Consider the following 23,217-nt stretch of genomic DNA (forward strand, 5'->3'; position numbering starts at 1 on the left):
CACTTGAAAGATACACTTTAAAAATGAGATAAATTTGCAGATTTAATGATTTCCTGTCATTTTATTTATTTATTTATTTTAACTGGCTCTGAAAGCCGATATATAGCCATTCAAAAATGGTATAACATTAGCAAATACCGTATTGGCTCGAATATAGGCCGCACTTTTTTCCCCCACTTTAAGACTTTAAAGTGGGGGTGCGGCCTATATTCGGGGTCTAGTGCCCGACGCCCGGGACATGCAGTCCCGGGCGCGGGGTTAGGATGCAGATCCCCCGCAGCGGTGCAGGGGACCTGCATCCTACTCTCTGATACGCTAAGACAGCCTCCCCTGCCAGCACTTTCCACGGGGGGGGTGCCTGCAGGGGAGGTTGTCTAAGCGCATCGTCTGGATGGTCACCGGCAGCCGGTGACCGTCCACACGATGCGTTTTACCTCTGCCCCCAAGACTTACCGGAGCAGACTCCCGGGTGTCTTGCGGGGCGCCGGCGGGGGACATCTACGCAATACGCGTATACAACTTCCGGTTGTACCAAACTTTTAGGGTGCGGCCTATATACGGGGGCGGCCTATATCCGAGCCAATACGGTATATTAATGATTTTTTATTTTTTTCAAATCATAAAAAAAATGGTAAAATACATTCCGTAAATCACACACACCATTAAAATATTCCATATTTTAGCAGACATTATACATTTTAAATTGTATGGAACGTCACGATAAAACATGTCAACTTCAGAAGCTTTTGTCTCATTGGGGGCATCCATCTTGAACTCATTTGCATGTTTCTACTTCCCTTATGCTCCAACGGTTTATTGAATAATGCATTTAGCAACTTGATTAATCGGCCACTTTTTTGAGAAAAAAAATCCTCAAAAACTCGTAGGCGGGCCCCCAAAGGGGAAGCTGACCCCGAGACTCGGGGGGGGGCATAAAAATGGCTGCCATTCTGTGCCCCAGAACATCAAATGTTACCAACTCTCTTTATCTTTTCTTGTTGACAACATTTTATCTCCCTTTCAGATGTTCAATACATGAAAGTCAAGCCCTTCTCCAACACCGTATCGCATAAATTATTGAAAGGAGAATTTTTTTTTTACAGTAATTTTTCTTTGAAGAACATTTGATCTACATCTGTCTTGGTTTACTCATTGAACTCATTTGCATCAATTTACATATTCCGCTTTAATGTCTCTGCCCACTTGCGCCAAGGAGAACCGTTGACTAATGGTGCATATCCGGGAACTGTAATTATTGGAATACCGGGTGTTTTATTTGTGAAACACAAAATGGTTTTGCCCTGCTTGACCAGATTAGATATCCCTTTCCTTTGTTACAAATGTTATAGACGAGGAGAGGACAAAGTCTGGTTCCGGATTTACGTCCAAGGTGAAGACACTTGTAGAGCTTCACCAGGACCTACGTCCCATGAAAGGACCCAGCCAGGCGGCCATCAGCATTGATTGAGAAATAACGAAGCTCCATCGTGACGGGCATTTGAAGGGGTGGCGAGGTCCTCCTCTTCCCAAGATGTTGATGGCCATTGATGAGGATACCACAAGTTACAGTAGATATTTTATCTAGTGGTCCTGACTGAAGGAGCATCCAGATACATGTATTTGGCAATGTGGCTTTAGGTATTAGTGCACTTGAATGTGAATTTTATCTGGATTCCACTAATTAATGGGTTTTGGCAAATACATGGGTGTATTTTTAGTAATTAGACCTCTTTGCTACCTGTTCGAGGCCCAAATGTTTCCAGCAACGTATTTTCAAGTTCCGCTGTTCCCTTTTAAGTATCTCCTCCTTTCTGTCTGTTGTGCGGTACATAAGAACATCTTTCCATATGGTGCCTACGAGCTCAGGTGTTCATGGCAAGCTCGTGCGTCTCAACGCTACATTTCATTAATTGGTCGAGGCAGCGCGATTTATTTTCCCACCGAGAAACTCCGCACATCCGATCGCTCACAATCCAGCAATGAGATAGATTTACTGAAGCTGCAATTAAACAAACCCAGTGAACGTTCACAAACACAACATGTAAACCATGTACCCTGCAAGATGAGCACATTTCTTTTTGTTTGTTGTTTTTGTGCGTATTTTCCCATTTTATTTTGTATATATATATATATATATATCTTCCTGCTCCTATGGGTGGTATGTGTCTTCCTCAGTCTCAGGTCCTCTACCAGTATCTTCTGTTTCATTATGAGTATCAGAGTTCTGGCGTTGTTTCTGGAATCTGTTGGAGCCGCTCTCCCAGCTTAGGAGTCACAGCCCCGAGGGCTCCTATGACCACTGCGACTACTTTGGTCTTCACTCTCCGCATCTTCTCTAGGTCTCCTTTCAGGCCATGGTACTTCTCCAGCTTCTCATACTCCTTCTCATGTTGCTGTCACCACTACATCAATCACCAAAGCCTGGGGCGTAACTGGAAACCTCGGGGCCCTGGTGTGAAAAATTGTCAAGGGCCACCGCAACTTCAATAGCTGGTTTGTGCCATCATTGACCCCACACAACTAGTCTGTGCCTTCTTTGCCCCTACTTCCAACATACAACATTTATAAACACACATGGATGTGTGATTTACACAATCACATATCCATGCTCATACACATACACAACAAACTGTCCATGTAGACATTTAAATGTATAGAAGAATGGTGGCTTAAAGACTTTCCATGCGGCCCATGATGTAAGATTGATGTGCTGTAACGTGAGACGTGGGATATTGATACGGCTTACAACGTGTGACTCTGTGACTTTAACTGTCAGGTGAAGATTTGACAAAGTGACAACGGATAATGGGAATTATCTAAACCCTAACCTAGCTCTCGCCGGGGCATACATTAAATTAATGCTATCCCTTAAAAAGGGATTTAATTAAAATCCCGTATGCAGTGGTACTAAAGAAGGTAGAGCGGAAATAATGGTATAGAATGAAAACCGTTCTCGCGAATTAAAGTTTAATATTTCCCGGCAAACTGGGAAATGAGAAGTAATGTTAGACGGATGAAAGAAGAGACTCTGAAAGAGAGAGCGAATGAATGGGGGGGAAAAAAAGAGAACCGTAATCCAAGTCGAAATTGAATGTCGGGTAGAACGGGGAACTCATTCGATTTAGCTGGAAAATTATCTAAAAAATACATTTGATTTGCTTTTGGATTTTTTTTGTCATCCAAAAACATCTTTAAAGAGATTATTTAAATTTTTTTATTAACTCTTTTCACTATAACAATAAATATGCTATAATGGATTTGTTATTTATTAAATAGCTATATAGCAATGGAGAGGATTAATCATATTAATATATAGTGCGTATTGTAATCTTTACCATGGGTTGGTTTGGTTGCCATGGTGATAAAACCACTTTTCTTCCGAATCGTTTTTTTTTTTTACATCTAATCCCATGACCCACGGCGCCACACGCTTACCTTTACCTTCAGTGTGCCTCTGCCATCTGGATGCCCATGGCTTGCATTCGCGCATCCACCAGCCTTAAAGCGCCAGCGCCATTTTTTAATCCGCAGCCTTCCGACTCTGTAGAATTCGTAACGAAACAAATAGACATGAGCCGTCAGTCTCGTGTGATGTGTCTTTACTGGAAATTACCGACGGAACTGAGAAGGGAGCCTTCAATCGACGTGAATACCTGTCAGACGATAGGAGTTTGTTTGAAAGCTATTGATTCGTCTAAGTGAGTGATGGCGTTGTGTCTATAAAAAGTTGTTTCCCCCGTATCTGACAGCTAAGCGACGGCCTTCATTTCTTTACTGTAAGTAATTGTCAAAACTGAATTATTTGGGGAAACCGTTCCTGCTCAATTACTTTAAAGAAATAAGAAGTCTCCATTGAGTGAACAGGAGACGTCTCTTGGAACAAGCCCCTTGACCACCATTTTATGGCCCAGATTTTATGGCACAGGAGAAGCCACCCAACTGGACCTGTCGCCCAAAGCCTAGTTGGCCAAGGAAAGTTTGGGTGACTTGTTCCAAAGTAATAACTTTACTAAACCTTTATTTATCGCAAGAACACTCTCTCTTCCCCTCTATCTTCATCGCAGTCAACGTAGACGCACTTCATGCTACGTGGTGTCTTCTTTCACACCCTGATCTAAGGGAAAAGAAAAAGTGTCGGTGCGCTAAGCTAGTCACAGGCTCAAATACCGTATTTGCTCGATTATAAGACGAGGTTTTTTTCAGAGCAAATGCTCTGAAAAATACCCCTCGTCTTATAATCGGGGTCGTCTTCTAATCAGACCTCAAATAGAGGTCTGATTAGGAGACTAAGATCCAGATCCCCCGCACCGCTGCAGGGGACCTGGATCCTCCTGTCGTCGCCCCCCCCCCCCACACACACACACACACTTACCGGTGCTTCCGGAGGTGAAGTTGGCAGCGGGGGTTTGTATGCGTCCGTCGCAAATAACTTCCCCGACTGTCAGAGGTCAGAGTTCCAGAGTTCCTGATCTCTGACAGCCGGGGAAGGTATTTGCGACGGACGCATACAAACCCCCGCTGCCAACTCCACCTCCTTCCGGTTGCCGCGGAATGAGACGTCAACCCGCTGCCCCGGCAATACAGCAGGAAATTGGAAGCACCGGTAAGTAAGTAAGTAAGTGTGTGTGTGTGTGTGTGTGTGTGTGTGTGTGTGTGTGTGTGTGTGTGTGTGTAGGGCATTTCTGGAATGCCTTACACCCCTATATGCCACTCTGGCACTTAGGGGGTTAAAAGGCATATTATGGGGCAGAGTGGCATATAGGGAGGTATAAGGCATTTCAGGAGGCAGAGTGGCGTTAAGGGGGCATTTAATAGAGCACTCTGCCTGCCTTATACCTCCCTATATGCCACTCTGCCCCATAATATGCCTTTTAACCCCCTAAATGCCAGAGTGGCATATAGGGGTATAAGGCATTTCTGGAGGCAGAGTGCTCTATATAATGCCTTTTAACTCCCTTAATGCCACTCTGCCTCCTGGAATGCCTTATACCTCCCTATATGCCACTCTGCCCCATAATATGCATTTTAACCCCCTAAATGCCAGAATGGGATATAGGGGTATAAGGCATTTCTGGAGGCAGAGTGGCACATAGGGGGTCAAAAGGCATACCATGGGGCACAGTGGCATATAGAGGGTTAAAAGGCATATCATGGGCCACAGTGCCATATTGGTGTGGCAAGCCTGGGGGCAGATGTGCGTAACTGGGGGACAGGTTGGAAAATACAAGAAATAAAAACAAAAAAAAAATATTTTTCTCAATCATAGCTTTTATTAAAAAAAATAGTTTACATGAATTAACATTTACTGGTAAAACTTTTTTCCTTTAGGGTCGTCTTATATTCAGGCTTTTTCTTTTTTTCCTAAGTTAATATTCAGATTTTGGGGGGGTCGTCTTATAATCAGGGTTGTCTTATAATCGAGCAAATACGGTAATACAAATGTGTAATATGAGGCCTACCAAACAGGTGTAAGCATGCAGCAAGAAACAGTGTATTGGCTGCACAATGTATACAAGAAACAAAAACTGTCTGCGCTAAGGGGTTAAAAATGTCTATAATATAAGGCCAGTCATCAACCCTTTGTGGTGTCATCAACACTGCGATTCCATGTCCCGATTTTACATGTATGTGTTTAGTATTTCCCCGTTATATTGTCCTTGTCGCCATAAGCTTCTTGATCTCTTCTGAGCAGGCAAGAGCCCAAAAAAATAAATCAGGAGGAAACTAAGAGGAGGCGTTCGTACAATCTAGCACATCTGTTTTGATTTAGTCGTAAGCCTCGGCGGATTAATTTTGATTTGTACTTTAGGTGGTGACTTGATGGAAAGATGGTAGATACTCTTTAAGAAAATGTGTGAATCGGAGCTGTTTTTAAATTAAAAAAAAAAAAAAAACCTTTTTCAAGGGACCGGCAGCATCTTGCCGTTAAAACAATAAAAAAAGTATTTGGAATGAAAAACAAAAACATAACTAACATTTCAGATTCATGATCTTTGGGGAAAAAAACTGATGAATAAAACAACTAAAATAAAAAAAAATACACAATTGTTTTATTGTGAATATTATACCACTAGTTGTAGAGACGTCTACTGGCACAGGGGAACTGGGGGGTCTCGCTCAGCCAAAAGTCAGCCAGCCAGTTTGCCAGTTTGCCTAGAAATATCTATAAATATTGGAAATATCAGTTTAAAAAAAACAAAAAACTTTTTTGTATATTTTTGTTTTCAGCACAGCAGAATTCACCAAAAATTCATGAAGGCTGGTGGGCATATAAAGAAGTCGTCCAGGGCAGTTTTGTTCCAGGTAACAAGCTTTTTATGTGTAATAATATTTATGTTATGGTTACATTAAAAAAATACAATTAAAATGTCATTAAATATTAAAATAATATGGAATATTAAAAAATGTTTTTTTAAAAAATGGAACTTTACTGAAAATGTAAATTTTGTTATAGAAAAAATATATATTTTATGCTTTAAAAAATGCCTAAAAAAGAGTCTTATATTTATTGTTTTTTTATTTAATTTATTTTATTTTTTTTGTTCCAATTTTTTTGGTGTATGTATATTTTTTATATGAAAAATCTCCCTGTAGAATTATTTTATTTGATAAAAGTGATAAATATCTCAGAGAATAAGTGAGGAGGCAAAGATGAAAGCTGAAGATGGTAGACATTTTTTTTTAAGTCGTCAAATGTCATTTGTGACATCATTTCCCCAGCCGATGGTTAAACATCCTTTGCGTTGGGAAGATTAGACTGCCGTGGTTTCATTTAAGCCTTATGCCGTTAATGGAAAGTGTATCTTCTGTCATTAGCCTAAAATATTCTGAACGTTACTATACTTTAAAAAATATATAAAAATATTCACCATTTTTTTAGTTTGTTTTTTTACAAAAATGTCCCAAATAATGAGTTAAAAAAGAGAGGTCACAAAAAAAAAATATCTGCGTTTTCTTGTTCTTTTTGATAACGTTAAGTTTATTTTTGTTAAAAAAAAAATTAAATAAATTATGAGATCATTTTGGACCAGGATCGAAGTTTTTGGTTAGGTATAAAATCTTTTTTCCTAATGTTTTTAACGGAAGCCTCACAAATTTTATTGGTTTTGAATAAATGACTTCGAGCTTTCCGTCTGGGTTCTAAAATTTTAATAACCGCTTCATCAAGTTATTCAAAATTGTAACAATTAGACCGGGCTGGAGAGTCGAGAAGCATTCAATTAATGTGTCACCGACTGTGCCACAAAGACAGATCACTCTGTGAGCGACTGAGAAGGCTGCGGGAAATTAAATCGCTTACCTTCGCCGAGGAAAATGCAAGCAATTTGTTGCAGGAGCTCATTGGCAAGAGGAGTAACCCAAAAATGAATTTAAAAGAAATGTAAATTGGCTGAATTTAATGCTAAATAGGTCCCTTGAAAATCCGTTCATGCTTTCGCTGTCCACGTTATGACAGATTGTAAGCTCTTGGGAACAGAATCACAGTTCTGTTCTACCCAAGGAACCTTGATGTTCCACGGCTATGGTAGTCCAATAGGCCATGTGTCTAGGCGTGAATACTTGGGTACCTGTCCTGAGCTCGTTCCCATTGATGATGGCTTCCATGCCATTGGCTTGGATGGGTTTGCTCCAGCTGGTGAGTTCAATGCCAAGGTCTGTGGCCACCGGGGGGCGGTCTTGTGCATGTCCGTAGTTTATGTGTTCATGCGCAGTTGTGAACTAACCAGGCCCTCCTAATGACACGATTCGTTCATTGACTCTATGATGAGCCCAGAGATAGGTGCTCCAGCAGCTTTCATCATGGAACATATATACTATATAGAGCCTAAAATTATGGGACTTAAAACAAGTATAATGGGAAAAAGTACCATCCCATGCTCTGTAACCCTGTTTATATCGCAAAGCCTCTCTGTAAAGATAAATGTTCAGTAAGTTAATAACATGTTGACAATGGATCTCTGAGGTCCAGATTGTGGTGGCAACACAGAGCATCATTGGTCCTTGAGGGGTTAATAAAGCATGTGTTCATTTATATTGCTAATTGTTTTCTTGCATTTGCCCATGTCCATTACCTATGATTAGCAATTATCATGCCATGTGCTACTAATTAGAGGCCTATTATGTAATTATCCAGTTACTGGGTTTTGTTAGGTTGTCTTCTGCCTAGCCTTGGCTTGGTTTGATTCATTGAGACATCAGAAAGCTATAATCACTATGGTTAGCGTTCTAGTTCATTAAAGGTAATTTGTTTGCAAATAACTAGAAATTAAAGAGAAAGACGGCACACGCTGAATCAGTTTCCAGTTTGGTGGTAAATGCAAGAGCTTATTGAGTGGATAACTTGGGAATGATCAGACTCATCTCCGGGCCAAGCAACCAACTATCAATCCAGAGCTTTTAGATTATCATTAGACTCTAACGACCAAGTCATTGGCCGTCATGATTATGCCTTACAGACGAATGAAGAATATTTCTCTTGGGTGGTAGGTAGCTGCTCCTATCTTCATCTTGTTTCACCCATGTCCCTCAGCTACTTGGGCCACCTAACTTGTTCCACCAAGTTTTATTCACTTTCTCATAATGTATTCCTCATAAAGGACTACTCTAAATCACTCAAACTAAGAGCGTTTGGTGGTTGTGTTGATGAACAAAAGAGGTCAGTGTAGGGTTAGGGTGAGAAAGAAGGTTTTGAGTTTGTTCCTTGAAGGTCCATGCAGAGTACAGAATGAAGGCTATTGTGGAGGTCAGGTTCTGGTGCAAGATGGAGAAGGGAAGGTTTAAGAAGAGAAAGAAGGGCTTTTTCCAGAAAGGAGGAAATAGGAAGGTGAACAGATTCTGGTTCAGTGAAAGCGATAGTCTTGAGCAGCAGGAGATGGAGGAGAGAAGACATCTCTGACAGCAGAGATAACATTGTAACAATCATATGCCACCCACCACTGTCCATCGACATCATGACCAAACCACACTTCTTATGTTTAAAACATAAACTTACATTTCACAGCCAACCAATATAGCTTTAAACCTCAAAAAAAGAATCTTTGAAATGCCAATGATATTATTTATTCCCTACGCAGTGCCTTCCTTCTGGGGATTGGTAAATTCAGCCTGGAATCTGTGCGCCGTCGGGAAGAGGCAGTCTCCTGTCAACATAGAAACTAGCCATATGATCTTCGACCCATTCTTAACCCCACTGCGCATTAACACGGGTGGACGGAAGGTAAGAATCTTCTTAAAGTAAAGGATTCCATCGGCCACGAAGCGTTTACACGTGATGGCATCTGCTTGTTGTCTTTGAAATAGGAAAATAGAATATCTGCGTGAATATGAAAGAAACTAAAACCCAAAATAAAGTAAACATAAAACATTAAAAAATCATTTTTGAACCTTTTCAAGAACTTTTTCCATGTATGCATTTCCTCAAAAAAAAGTATTCTTTTTGGGTCCATACTATGCAAATAGAATTTTTTCTTTTTTTCTTTTTTTCTTTTTTTTTTTTTTACATTTTTTTTGTTAGATATTATTTTTAATCAGTTATCCCATTGTGATTACAGGGGGACCTCATTGCTTTTTATTCTTATTTTTCCTTATATTTTTATAACTATAGCTCAGAGAATTGAATTTAAAAAAAAAATCTAAACACTTTACATCAATTCAAATGAATAATTACAAAATGATTTTAAATTATGAGAAATAATATTTTTTTCTATAAACCGTTTCTTTTAAAAAAAACAACAAAGCCCGCTATCTGGTAACATAGTAACGGAGAATAAGAGATTACCATGAATGCCATCTGTGCAGATTAATGTTTTCTAAAACAAAGCGATCCAGATGAATGGGACGGATTTGCGGAGAGCGGCTACAAATATAAAATATTTGCTGCGTATGCATCGGCTATTGTACTCATTTTGCAATTACATGAGTTTGGTAATTAATGTCAAATTGTAATTTCTTAATCATGAATCTGATGTATGTCCTGAATTTACGTAATTAATAATTGTGTTTTCATTTTTAACAGGCAAGCATTTCCAATATATTTATTTTTAAATACGGTCGGCATGAAGTTGGGTTTACATTTTATAACAATTTGAGATTTATTGTAATTTACATGTAATTTGCGTTCCTTTGCTGGGCTTGAGATGAGGGTAGGATTCATTCTGTGATGTGAAAGTGTCCACGTGGCAAGCAGTTTGAGGTTTCATTGTGCTTCTGGAAACAGATATCCAAAGTCATTGGGGATCGATGGATCTTGAATGTTCTTACACAGTTTTTTTTCTGGTTTTCCACTCAAAAACTGAGTGGAGGGAATGTCAGCAGTTATGGGTCCACTCAAGTAAGCAGAAGAAAAGCCAAGCTTATCTAGTCCACCAGGAATATACCAAACTATATCCCCAAGCGCCATCTTGCAGTTCTGCCTTGTTTGTCACGTCAATATGGAACCAGATGCAAGACTTGGCCTCTAATGTACCAATCTAGTTAAAGAATGTGTAGAACGCCTATTGTTCCAACGCAAACACAATTGTTAAATGAAGATATTCCTAAATGGGTTCTTATGGACGGTTGGCCTCAGAGGGAATGCTGCTCGCTCGCACTCAGCTTGCCCCACACTCTCTGGACCTAAATGACCAATTATGACACAGAAGCTACGATGGACTTTCTAAACTGGACAGTAAGCTTGAAGCAGGATCTTGTTCCAGATCACAAAGGACAATGTTCCTCATCAGATCTAGGACTCTTGGCTTCTTCTAGGAGATAATTTAGGACTCTTGGCTTCTTCTAGGAGATAACTGTACTCCCTCTGTCCGCCTTTCTTCGCGTGTTGGCTGACGAAAGGCCAATTACAGTGGGTTAGAAAAATCTCTCAACTGGATTTCTGAGGATACTTGTCCTATCCTTACCCCAAATTCTAGGTCACTCATCCAGGAACTAAGGAAATAACCCGAGTCCGAGCTATAAACCCACCAATTTAGCAGCACAACCTCTTGGCTGTCACTAACATTTCAGTGATTGACACGGTATATTGTGTTGAAACATTTGATCTCACTGTCAGGCTAGGTGGGTTGCTTCTTCAAGACAGATTTGGATGGCCCTTCCTAATTTTTGACACAAAAATCAATAATACACGGTTAATCAACACAATGTATTTTATTCAAAGTATTCCCATACTAACTTTCTCTGTTCTGTAGTTAGCATTGGGCTAGGCTACACAACTAATGTTAATCTTAATTAAAAGATACAATTTAGAATTGTACACAACGGAATGATGAGTATACGCTCATGTGTGATAGACCATTAAAAGGTTGTCCATAGGCCAAAATATTTGCTTAGCTCCTGTTCTTTTTTTTCCCCATGAACATTGAATCAAGCCGTCTCTGGAAATGAAAATTCATTATCCGTCTGTTCAGCCATTCGGTCTGCCCTTGTCGCGAAGCCAGTAAACAGACGGGGAGAGGGTGGGCATTCTGCTGGAGCGCAGTTCTTCTGCCTTCGTGATATAACAAAACGCGGTGGGCTAAACAAATCCACTGGTCTGTTGGCGAGCGGAGATTGTATAGGTGATCACCTCGACTCTCTTCGCGGTTTCTTCTTCCAGAGTAGTTAAGAAAGGGAACAGGTTTTACATTCAACAACTGTAACTCAGGGAATGCTCTTGAAGAACCCACCATTCTTGATGATCTAAGAACAGGACTTCGTCTCACTCTGATGAGATGATATATTTCTTTACACTTTACTAATCCTCTAACAAGTTTAACTAGGTGACTGCAACAAGGTAACGACGTGTACAGACGTCGTTGTTTCGGTGGCACGGGATTGATGGCATGCTTTCACCAGTACAGTAGATGGTAGTTCGGCTGGTGGATGACCAGAAGGAGCTAGCACAAGGAACATTGCCACCGACATCTAAAATGCTAATGGACCTCTGACTAATGAAAGTCTATGGGGGAACGGACTTCATTAGCATTGCCATAAAGCATCAGCTCAGTGTGGTGTTTGATCTGGGGAAAGTCTCCCAAAATATCACATGACTGACGACAATGGCGGCTCCAGATCTGTAGATAAAGGTCCAAACCTGTCCATTTTTTTTCTGTCCTATTAACAAAGGTAACTAAACAATTACATTGAAGTAGCAGAGAGTATTTTACCGACAGCTTCAAAGGTCAGGTTCACAGTAATCTCCTAAATAGCCTTGTTTTTAGGGTTTTAATGTACCTTTTTATGGTCTGGGTACTGGATTGTTCCATGGAACGCTGTCAGTCCGGAAGGCTTTCTATTGTAAGAGTTAATAGCCAGCCTCCGGTTTTGATGGCCACTTATTGTAGGAACCCACAGACAATAGATACCCCACAGAGAGTTAGGGGGCACAGAAACTTGGTATTAAAAAATATATTAACCTTTCATTTCTTTCTATACCCACTGCCATAGATAATGGAACTATCAGCGAAAACAAGAGGTTTTTTTTTTTTTTTTACAAAGGTATTTTTATGTATAATTTAGAGATTTGCCATTTTCTTCCTGTTAAAATGAAATATATAATGTGTTAAAAGTGGATTTTAGAAGTGCAGATTTCTGCTACCAAATTTTTGGGTCTCTTAAGGCGAGGACAGGGTCTTTGTACGATTAAACATGTTAAATACGAGTATTAAAAATCAAATTATTTCTCTTATAATGAAGCCATTAAAAAAGAAAATATGGAAAAGAATGCATTTAGTCTTTTTTTTTCCTCCTAAAGGTGCATTAGCGCAGTCCGCGCCGCGTACAAAAAGGTTTGCTCCTGGGGGGTCGCTCAGTAACATGAATGATAGCGCTACACATGATTTTCTAATGATTTGTAAAATAATATTTATAAGTACTAAAAATCAAAAGTGCTTCAATTTCACTTTAAGGCCAAAATAAAATTGCAAAGTAATTTAAAAAATAAATTTCTAATATATATTTGCAGTAATCGAGTGGAAATGTTTAACTGGAGCAATATATAGATGGGTGAGCTCTGTAAAAATCAGTAATTTCTCCATGGAGTCTGTGGTTTTTGGGTGAACAGTTGAGTTGGGTTCCTCAGGCCACCTGAACTGAGATTGAGTAAGTCTTGTATTCACGACAGGGAAACTTGACACTCAACGCAACTGGAGTTCAAGTCGAATCAAGTCAAGTTGAGTTGTGTTGGAAGTCAAGTTGAAGATTGTGCTTCAACTCAACCAAAACAGTGTCTTAGGACGGGATCTGCTGACCAAGAACTGCATAAACGCTCAATAAATCGAGAAAACTCAACTGCCAAGTCATGTTCTCTTTGGGACAATGCAACAATTGCGTGGACTCCGCAATTTCAGACTCCGCAGCTCTCTACACAACCCAAAAATGTCTCAACATCCAGTTGCTCATCCAGTTGGATCTGACAGCTTGAATCGACGTCTCTGACACAATAAAAGGCTCTGTGAGCCTCCGTGACATCGGGATATGATGTCATATGCCGACGGCTCATATCTTAAAGCCTCACAGCTACTTTAATGCCTCGATAGCCATAACAGGCTGGTTTGCGAGATCAAAGGTCTCATCGTGCAGCAGGACACTGGGGAGGGGCATGATCGGCCCCGGTTTGGTAGTTGGCCTAGACCAGGATACCTCACTGTATATGGAGATGCATAGGCCTTCACCAAGTTAGAGTTGGGCTTGAGGGCTCATTCAGTGAACTTGCCCTGAGTCCCATAAATCTTGGACTTAGCGTCTCATTAAGAAGAGTTGGAGCTATAGAAATGGGGGGGGCATATTAATACTGATGGGAATTGTTTTCCAGACTGAACTAGTGATACAAATAAGTTACTCTTAAAACCTTCTTATCCATAGACTGCGTGTCGGAGGATGAATTTGATATAAGAAAACTTTTCTTTTCTTTTTTTTTTTTTTAAACCAAGCCACTTAAGGTATTATAACGAAAATCTGTACATAATCACTCAAAGATTTGGAGTTTAGATCAGATTTTTTTTGATCTTCGGAGGTTCTGAATACACCCAATTAACCTTGGGGAGAAAACAGCCACTTTCAAGGACCAATTGACTATCAAAAAAATGTAATGAATGGATTAGGAAGACGGTAATAAATGATAATGGAAATTAGTTGCAAATCACGGCAATTGTTGTAGCAGGGAAGGGTAGAGGGAGGTCACAAGGGAATCAACTTAATGTCTGTTAGAGGCAGGGAACAGGTTTGATTTTTAACGCAGAAGAAAAGTAATTATTCCGCGTTTTGTGTGATATTCTCCTGGTAGTTATCATGATCAAAAAGGGACTTCTATGACTTGGAGTAGAATAGGCCACCAACAGTCGACAAGTTGGCCTTCAGAATTTGTCGAGCTTCAAGTCCTATTATCCGTAGCCAGCATTTGCACCCAGGTACATGCTGGCTGGGTATTAAGGGAGCCGTGAGGCAGGTTACAGGAGACAAAATGGCTTCAAGGAGCCGTATGCAACTCTATGTCTTGCTTTTGTATAAGGTCAGTCTCCCATACCTTCAATTTCAAGTTTCCTCAAACCACTAAAGTTCTGAATTCATTGACAATTTTAATGTCACCATAACTTCTCGCTTCTAAGCTCTCAGGCTTGGCCTCCATTCAGCCCCTGGTTATTCCTCCCATTCTTCCTCTTTCTTTTGGCTCCATTAGACGGACTGATCATTTTTTTTACATTTCGACTGTTTTATTGCCATGCTTTTAGAGTAGACCTTTTGCTTTCCTCTCCGGTTTATTTTTCTTTCAACACAATTCACATTAAGAGCCTTTCCGCATCTCGAAATGTTCCTATTAATTGTCCCTTGCTCCTAAAATACACTGACACTCGAGGTCACAAAGCACCTCTCGCCAAAATGGAAACCCATCTCAAAGCTCAGATCCTGGAAATAACTCTTCGGTAAAGCTGGGAAGGAATATAAACAAGCATAGGATAGGCATATGGCTCCTGAACTTAAGACGAGGCCTATGAGTGATTAAAGTTTGAGTCTTTACTTACTTCATTCCTGTAGAATGCATCATTTCTTACTTAATGAAGTCAACATCCCAGATAATATCATGGCTGCTGTTTTTCTCCTAGGTGGGTGGAACGATGTACAACACAGGAAGACACGTATCGCTAAAGCTAGACAAGGAACATTTAGTAAATGTGTCCGGCGGGCCTCTTACCTACAGTCATCGTTTAGAAGAGATAAGGTTACATTTTGGAAGCGAAGACGGTCAAGGATCTGAACATCTACTTAATGGACAAGCTTTTTCTGGAGAGGTAAGACCAAGATCCTCGTTACAGAAGTTCACGTTCTGCAGTATGGGATTTGGACGTCTTCTGTTCGTATAATAACGGCCCACAAGATGGGGCCCAGGTTGGGTTGGCTTCGTCTCGTGACATAATATTGGAAGGGATTTTCATACCACCTTACCATGTGATCATGCAATTGGAATTACGACTGATAATCCTTAGGGAGCGTGGGCTCATAGCTAGATGAGATTAGGAAAAATGCAGATAAAAGGGTATGAACAACATGAGATAAACATTTTCCATAGTATGACATAAAACCATCATTGGGGTTTTATCCATCTCTCCTAGGGTTCAAAATGCCGATATATTTAATTGACAAGTTTTATGGTTAGCTGTGAAGCTGTCCTTTAACGTTAATCCAGTAAAGTCCAACATCGTGTGTCCAATATTGGCCAACTGGTGGTCTTCTCGATATAGAGTTTCTATGGTGGTTAAGTCTTTTGAGTGGGGGTTGCTGAGGTTCACCTTTGTAAGTTATTTTAGGGTATTTCTTGCATTATATTGGGGTCCATGTATTTTTAACACTCCCATGTCTTTCTGCTTCAAGGCAATGGGTGGTCTAGAATTATTTCTTGGTTCGGTCTTGGGTATGACCTTGACCTGACTCTTTACTATCTGTCCTTGTTCTGTGTATTATAAAATTAAAGTAAAAATAAAAAATAAATATAATAAAGCCATTCTCTTTCAACTTTTGGAATATAAATTTGCCTTCTTAATGAAACTAGATGTCACTGTCCAATTTTAACCATAATTATACTGTTTCATTTTGAAACTCAATTGAAAGTTTTATAAGGCCCGGCGCTTGCTAATTTTTTTTTCATGAATGCATTGTGAAACTCTCTGATTAAAATTAAAAATATTATTTATCTCGTTATTTTAGAAAAAAAAATAAGTATTTTTATTTTTTTTAAAGTAAAAAATTAAAAAGATAATAACTGGACAGGAAGATGAAATTCAGTGATTTTCCTGCAATGTTGGTGAGCTTTTATTTAGTTATCTGTTTTACCAACCGAATAACGACGCCCAACAGTTAGATGACCGTGACCCTCAAACATTACGTGAAATCATTTTTTGTAGAGAAATTGACTTTCGGCCATTACTTAAATAAAAAGGAGGAAATGTGACAGTCAAGGTAGCTATGTGGTGGCTAATGTGTGTTATGTAGCCTACCAAATTATAATATTTCATGTCATAAGGACACATGTAACAAGAACCATCCTTGGAAAGGGTTGTATATAATCCAGAGACTGTCAAGTTCCAGGGTAATTTTTTCAGATATTTTTTTCCATGTTTTTTTTAACAATTATTCGAGGTATTATAAATTGTGTCATATTATGGTTACAGTGTAGCTACCTTTGGACTTCTCCTCTCAGATCAGTCTTAAGCCAGTTTTTGGCTTTACAAAGTGTTGCTGGGACTCAAGAGATTGTCCCGTGCTATCGTCGATCCGGGCAAGTTACGTATACTAGGGGCAAATTATTAAATGCTAGTATTGAGCCCTAGTGGTAAGAACTGGAATTGCATGTTTACAAAAAAAAAAATGGCGCTAGAGGAATGATTTTACCAACCTACAAAGGCCGACAAAATCGTCATATTCAATTATTTATGGATAAATATGTAAAGTTCTATTGAATTTAATACATATGTGATGTTTTCTTCTAGGTGCAACTCATTCATTACAATCATGAGTTGTATACAAATGTATCAGAAGCAGCCAAAAGTCCAAACGGAATAGTGGTCATTTCCATATTTATAAAGGTCAGTCGTTTTTGGCATGTGTCGTTAATTTTATTTTAGCACGAAGGTCGGTAAATTAATAAACTAGTTTATTACGTCATAGACGTGTGATGTCAGCTGAATTATTAAACATAACGGAACATTACGGCTACAAGGTTCTGTTTTCATGCGTGGATATATAATGTTCGAATTACTGGTGTTTTAGGTTATTTCTATTTTTTCCTCCAGGTGACCGATTCATCCAATCCCTTCCTAAATCGCATGCTTAGCAGAGATCCGATAACAAGAATAACCTTTAAAAGTAAGTTTTTGCGGAAAGTTCTAGAAAAATTATAGAACGATGAACAAATTTAGAGAGTTGACCTCCTGATGGAGCCATAGTGGGGCGTGATCAGCTCATGTGTGACTCAAGCCCTTCAAACTGGTTTTGTTCCAGTTAGGGGACAGTAAAATTCCTGATCGTATGCCCCCCCCATCCCACTCCAGAAGATATGTATATGATACGACAATTAAATTTATTAACCCATTCCCTGTTGTTTTTATACACATTATCGGGGCTTTTGGGGCTGTAGAACCCTGCGATCCCCTCATACCCAGCCAACATTCTGAGCTCATTGAAAAGAGGGGCATCGGGGGGGCACATAGGATTTGGGGCCCATAGAGGGACTGGTCAAACATAACTAGGACACATGGAAGGTATGAACAGCTTGGGATTTCTTAGAGGAGGTTAAATGATTAGGCTAATTATCTTGAGCTCTATGGGACGTTCTTTAAATGAAACGTTGTCTTCTCCCGATAATGAATGGATTACATGTATGTTGCGTGACCATATGCTAATCACGTATGTCTCCTTAACCAGACTTTTTCGTAATATATCCTTAGATGATGCATATTTACTACAGGGGCTTAATATAGAAGAGCTGTATCCTGAGACGTCCAGTTTCATTACATACGACGGCTCGATGACCGTGCCGCCGTGCTACGAGACAGCCAGCTGGATCATAATGAACAAACCCATCTATATCACCAGGATGCAGGTACCTTCTAGAAAACCGCAGCCGCCATTACAGAAATATTACCCAAATGCAGGGAAAATGGTTCATTTTAAAATAAAATCCCCTGTTTTATTTTGTGGTTTATCATTCCATCCCATCTACTTTAAAACCCTAATTAAATGTATTAATGTTTTCCATAACGTTCCATTTTTACTTTCTTACTGTTTTTTTTCTTCATATTTTCTACCTCTACAATCACCAAAGGCAGAGGTGGGATATTTCATGCAAATGTTCATGTTTTCCCATGATCCCTCAGTGCAGACTGCATTAGAATCCTACTGTCAGACCAAACAGGAAGTTGCAATCCACTTCCTGGACTCTCCCGCCATTTTGTTTTTTTAATGGAACGTCGAGCTTCAAGTGCCCAGCCTTGGGGGGGGGGAGGAAATAAAGTAAAAGTGTCAGAAGGCCATGGTGGGCACCAGGTCTCCTTTGTTTTCTGGCCCTTCCTTCCCTCCCGGGCCGGAAGTCTTGCAGGAGGGCTGGATCTTCTTGGACTCTCCTTTAGTAGACTGCGCATGAACCGCTAGCGCTAGATATTTTATCCAGCCCCGGTATTTCCAAATTTCTTAGGAACGAGGCAGCCATTTAAACCATGTGATGGGACTCAAGCAAGATGGTAGGAATCAAGCGTGATCTAGAATGCGATAGTTTCCCTGGAAGCTCTGATTGGCTGCGAGGTTACCATGGTATCACAGCATCCAATAAGAATGCAAAGCCACAGTGCAACTCCAGGAGAGAAGACGATCGGTACCCAACATCCATCTTGAAGCATCTAAATCAATTGCTCGGAAACCAAACACTTTTAAAATATTTATATTTTAAAATGTAGATTTTTGTTATATTATGCGGCCTGCGTATCGTCTTGCTTGTTTTTGGCGTGTTTTGTTTTTTTATTAGCTAGTTCTGCATACAGTCGCAGGACGTAATGGTTTACTGTTCTGCTCTCTGGGCACTTATATCATCCGACAGTAAACAACAATCACCCCCGTTGACGTTTCTCGGATCGTTCCTTAATAATTTATTGGCTATTTTCCCCGCGGAGCGCTCGAAACCCTCCGCTGTTTGTCTTTTTTTTTGTTGTTTTTCTTTATATCGATGCACCGGAAAAAAAAAATAACAATAATATTAAGACGCAAGGTACTCGACACAAACTGCCACTTCAAAATCATTCTCGTTCCATAGTAAAAATTTAACGTGCCTGCGGATATTTCAAGATTTCGGGGTTTTTTGGAGAATTTGCACACTTGAAAAATATTAATTTACCATTCTCTCAGAAGAAGAAGTTACAAATTTGCATGAAAATTTGCGGTGCCATAAAATATCTACACTTTGTAGATAAGTGCATGACTTTGTACAGGCAAACATACCTCCCAAGTGTCCTGTTTTTTGCTGGACAGTCCTGATCGTTGGGCACTTCCTGTTTGGATGGTTTTTTTTACAGGAATTGTCTCGTCTGCGCATGCACGGCTGTCACGCAGAGTGGTAGATCAAAAGTGCTTCTTCCTATCATCTTACCTGTCTTTATTGAACTCTAATTAATTAAAGAGGGAGGGTAATAGAGTGCAAATGGGGGGCAGATTATACCATGTATGTATGTATGTATGTATGTGAGCATGGATGTGTAATTGCGTGTGTGAGCATGGATGTGTAGGTGTGTGTGAGCATGAATGTGTTAGTGAGGTTAGATTAAGTGTGTGTTAGAATTAATGTGTACTTGTGTGCGTGTGTAATTTGTGTAAGTGTTTTTACATATGTGTGCCAGAGTGTATGTTGGAAGAGGGGGGGCAAAGAAGGCACAGACAAGTTGTTTGGGGGCAATGATGGCACAAACCAGCTGTAGAAGTTGGGTGGGCCCCAGGGCAATTTTCCCACCAGGGCCCTATGGTTTCTAGTTACGCCTCTGCCTGTTCCCCATGCGTTTCAGGACATCTTCTCGTTGGGACATCGGTGGGAACAGCCAGCATGTGCTGTAATGACTGTCCCAACTGCTTTAGAACAGTTGGTAGCTGTGCTTAAGAAGATGCTTGGCCGGCTTCTGATAAAAGCCGCGTAGCCATCTGCAACAACTAAACTACCTTAGCTATAAAACCTGCCAAGCGCCATGGGAGCCGATGTCCTGGAATGTGACTCTTTCTAGCGAGAGTTCAATTACTTCCTGTGGAATGTTACAGTATTCTGATTATATGGCGCGTATCGAATGGAAGGTTTGGGGAGGAACCGTAATAATTATTCGGCAAGCGTAATAAATCTTTCTAGAGCATCTGAAAGACTAACTCTGTTTCTTTCGGAGGGTACTTTCTAAAGCACTTAGAAAGGCCAAGACGCTCGTCGTGAAGTACTCCTGCTTGAGGAAGGTTAATGAGGCTTCAAGGTCACCATATTTAAAGACTTTCAGGATGTTGTCATTATTTGTTGGTTTTTTGACTATTATTACAGGGGTTTTTAATATTTTTCTGTGTAATTTTTAACCCTTGGGTGTTCTAAAAACCAAGCGTTAGGACAAGTGGTCTACAACTAGAGGGTCGGAGGCTCAGTTGGAATGTAAGCCTTTGACCATCTGGTTGCAGACTCATGACCGCTTGTCCTAACGCTTCTTCTCCTGTGAAGCTGCTCTGGTTGAAATATATTATATATACGTGAAGGCCCACATAATACATGCATGACGTATAGTAGTACTAAGTATTCCAGAGTAGTGGCCGACTATCATGGGAGATGTAGTCAACCATGAAGTCATTATAATGTATCTTCTTCCTCATAATAACTTTGTTGCAAACCCATGTCCGTTATCCAGCGTGAAATGCCGTGAGCGTATTTCAGCTGAAGATAAGAACCCAGCTAGTAGTATCTGAATATATATATATGCTAAAAAAAATACCCATACCGTATATATTTCTGCGTATAAGCAGCGGCTCAAATCTATCTGATATATTCGCACCCCCTTCGGGCAATTTCCTATCAACGCCATATTGAAGGCTCCCTTTGAACATTCTGAATTCCTGATATGTTTCTCTAATAGGAATCTTATCTCATCAGATACTTCCCTAAAAGCAACTGTTTTCATTTAAAATATATAGAAATAAATGATTTAAAAAAAATCTGAAAAATATACATATTTTCAAGTACGCAAATTAATTAATTAAGGGGGGAAGCGATTCAATCTGGGATGGGGAGGAATAAAGATCTAATCTTGTTTGCCTTAGTCCCATTTTAGGAAAAACATTACCAGGCCCCTGCAGATAATAAGAAAAAAATGGAAAAAAATAAAAAAATAATAAAAAAAAAACAGGACACAAATCCATAATATTATTTGGAAACAAAACAAATATTAATATATTCAAATTGTGTTTGCAGATTAAAATTATATATTTATTATACATCATTTTATATTTTATTTATATATATTTCCATGAATTGATTTATTTATTTTTATTTTTTTCCATTCGCCATACAAAGTATGAAATAATAATTTCAGAATCGGAATGTCGTTAACGTTCAAATAAACGGAACGTTACATTTAAAATGTCTATGTTTCGCTGCGTGTCGGTTACCGACTGTCTCTTTTCCTTCCGGCAGATGCATTCTTTAAGGCTACTAAGTCAAAATCAGCCGTCTCAGATATTCTCCAGCATGAGCGACAATTTTAGACCGGTCCAGCCTCTAAATAACCGCTGCATCCGGACGAATATCAACTTCAGCTTACAGGGAAAAGACTGTCCGAATAACAGAGCGCAGAAGCTTCAGTATAAAGGTGGGTCTCTTCTAGGGTGATCCCCGGCCTTGAAGTTAATCGGCCATCATAACGTTGTATCGATGCTTATAATCATCATCGCCAGACACAAACAGATCTTTTTAGATGATAGAATTCTAATTACACGTGTGTGTCATGGCTCGTAGGTTTTAAGTATGTTCGCAGACATCGAACGTCTAATTTATTTCATGCGATACAACGGGGTTGAGAAACCTGTTTCTTGGGAGTTTGTACTCTAAAGGGAATATCAAAGTGAGTTCTGCCCGTATCACAATTCAATTTCAATGTCAGGCCCCACCTCCCAATGTTTTCAATGACCATATATGGCCACTTTTGTTCTAAGGGGTGTGGTTAGAGTACAGATGGGGTGGGGCTTTATGAAGACTTTTATTTGACGTGGTGACCTATTGATAGCAACTTATGCAACTGAGTGAGGCATTTAGAAGAAGAAGAATGGGTTTCATTTACAAAGTTGTTTCCTGCTGTTTCTATACACATTATCGGGGCTTTTAGGGCTGTAGAACCCTGCGATCCCCTCATACCCAGCAAACATTCTGAGCTCCTGGAAAAGAGGGGCATCAGCGGAGGAGAGAGGGGCATCAGGGGGAGGAGAGAGGGGCATCAGGGGAGGAGAGAGAGGCATCAGGGGAGGAGAGAGGCATCAGGGGTTTGGAGACCAAAGAGGACTTTAAACGTGACATGGACACTTGGGTGGTATGTAGTCTTCTAGAGAAGAGGGACAGCGGGAGAGGAAAGAGGGACTGTCCCTTGTAAAGTGGGACACTTGGGAGTCATGTAATGTCTTCAAATATAGTCAAATCATTGGTAAATCTTGTGTTTATTTCCATACAGTGAACGAATGGCTTCTAAAATGAAAAAAACTCGAAAAAGTTTAAAAAAAATTAAAAATTCACCGCAACATGGTTCCTCTGGATCTCCGTACCATAGAACGTACCGCTCTTCATTCACTTTTTGGATACGTTTTTCATACACGGTGGCCATCACGTGAAAACAAAAATATATATTAACGAGCTGCAAAGAACATTAAATAAGGCAAAGGTCCTGGGGAACGGCGACTCGGTAACGGCGTCCCGAAAAAGACGCGAGGAGGCGCCGATTCACAAATCCTCGCGGACTTTACCGATTATCGAGTATGGAAGACTTTTTTTTTTCGGCCTTTGTACATACGGCATCATTTCTACGAATTGCTTTGAACACTTTCCGATCGGAATCATTATCTCGCAAACGACTTCCCATGGTGGAGTCCCTCTCTAAGAGGTCCATCGCGCAAACATGCCGGAATACAGAAAAAGAAGAAAAAAAAAAAAGAAAGAAAAAAAAAAATAATTATTTCTAGGTTGTCCTACTGTTTATTCCATGA

General features: G+C 39.9%; 1 protein-coding gene across 1 annotated transcript in view; it reads left to right on the forward strand.

The window, feature by feature from the left end:
* The window catches only part of CA10 (carbonic anhydrase 10), a 35,312-nt gene extending 12,458 nt beyond the window's left edge, over positions 1 to 22,854 (forward strand). The window contains exons 2-9 of the mRNA XM_053453423.1: positions 6,229 to 6,303; positions 9,075 to 9,217; positions 15,075 to 15,260; positions 16,956 to 17,051; positions 17,259 to 17,331; positions 17,913 to 18,067; positions 21,662 to 21,836; positions 22,689 to 22,854. Of these exons, the coding sequence (XP_053309398.1) occupies positions 6,229 to 6,303; positions 9,075 to 9,217; positions 15,075 to 15,260; positions 16,956 to 17,051; positions 17,259 to 17,331; positions 17,913 to 18,067; positions 21,662 to 21,836; positions 22,689 to 22,711 (926 nt within the window). The 3' untranslated portion in view covers positions 22,712 to 22,854. The remainder of the gene's footprint in view (positions 1 to 6,228; positions 6,304 to 9,074; positions 9,218 to 15,074; positions 15,261 to 16,955; positions 17,052 to 17,258; positions 17,332 to 17,912; positions 18,068 to 21,661; positions 21,837 to 22,688) is intronic.
* The last annotated feature ends 363 nt before the right edge of the window (positions 22,855 to 23,217 follow it).

This window comes from Spea bombifrons, chromosome 13 (assembly GCF_027358695.1).
Source record: "Spea bombifrons isolate aSpeBom1 chromosome 13, aSpeBom1.2.pri, whole genome shotgun sequence".
Classification (NCBI taxonomy): Eukaryota; Metazoa; Chordata; class Amphibia; order Anura; family Pelobatidae; genus Spea; species Spea bombifrons.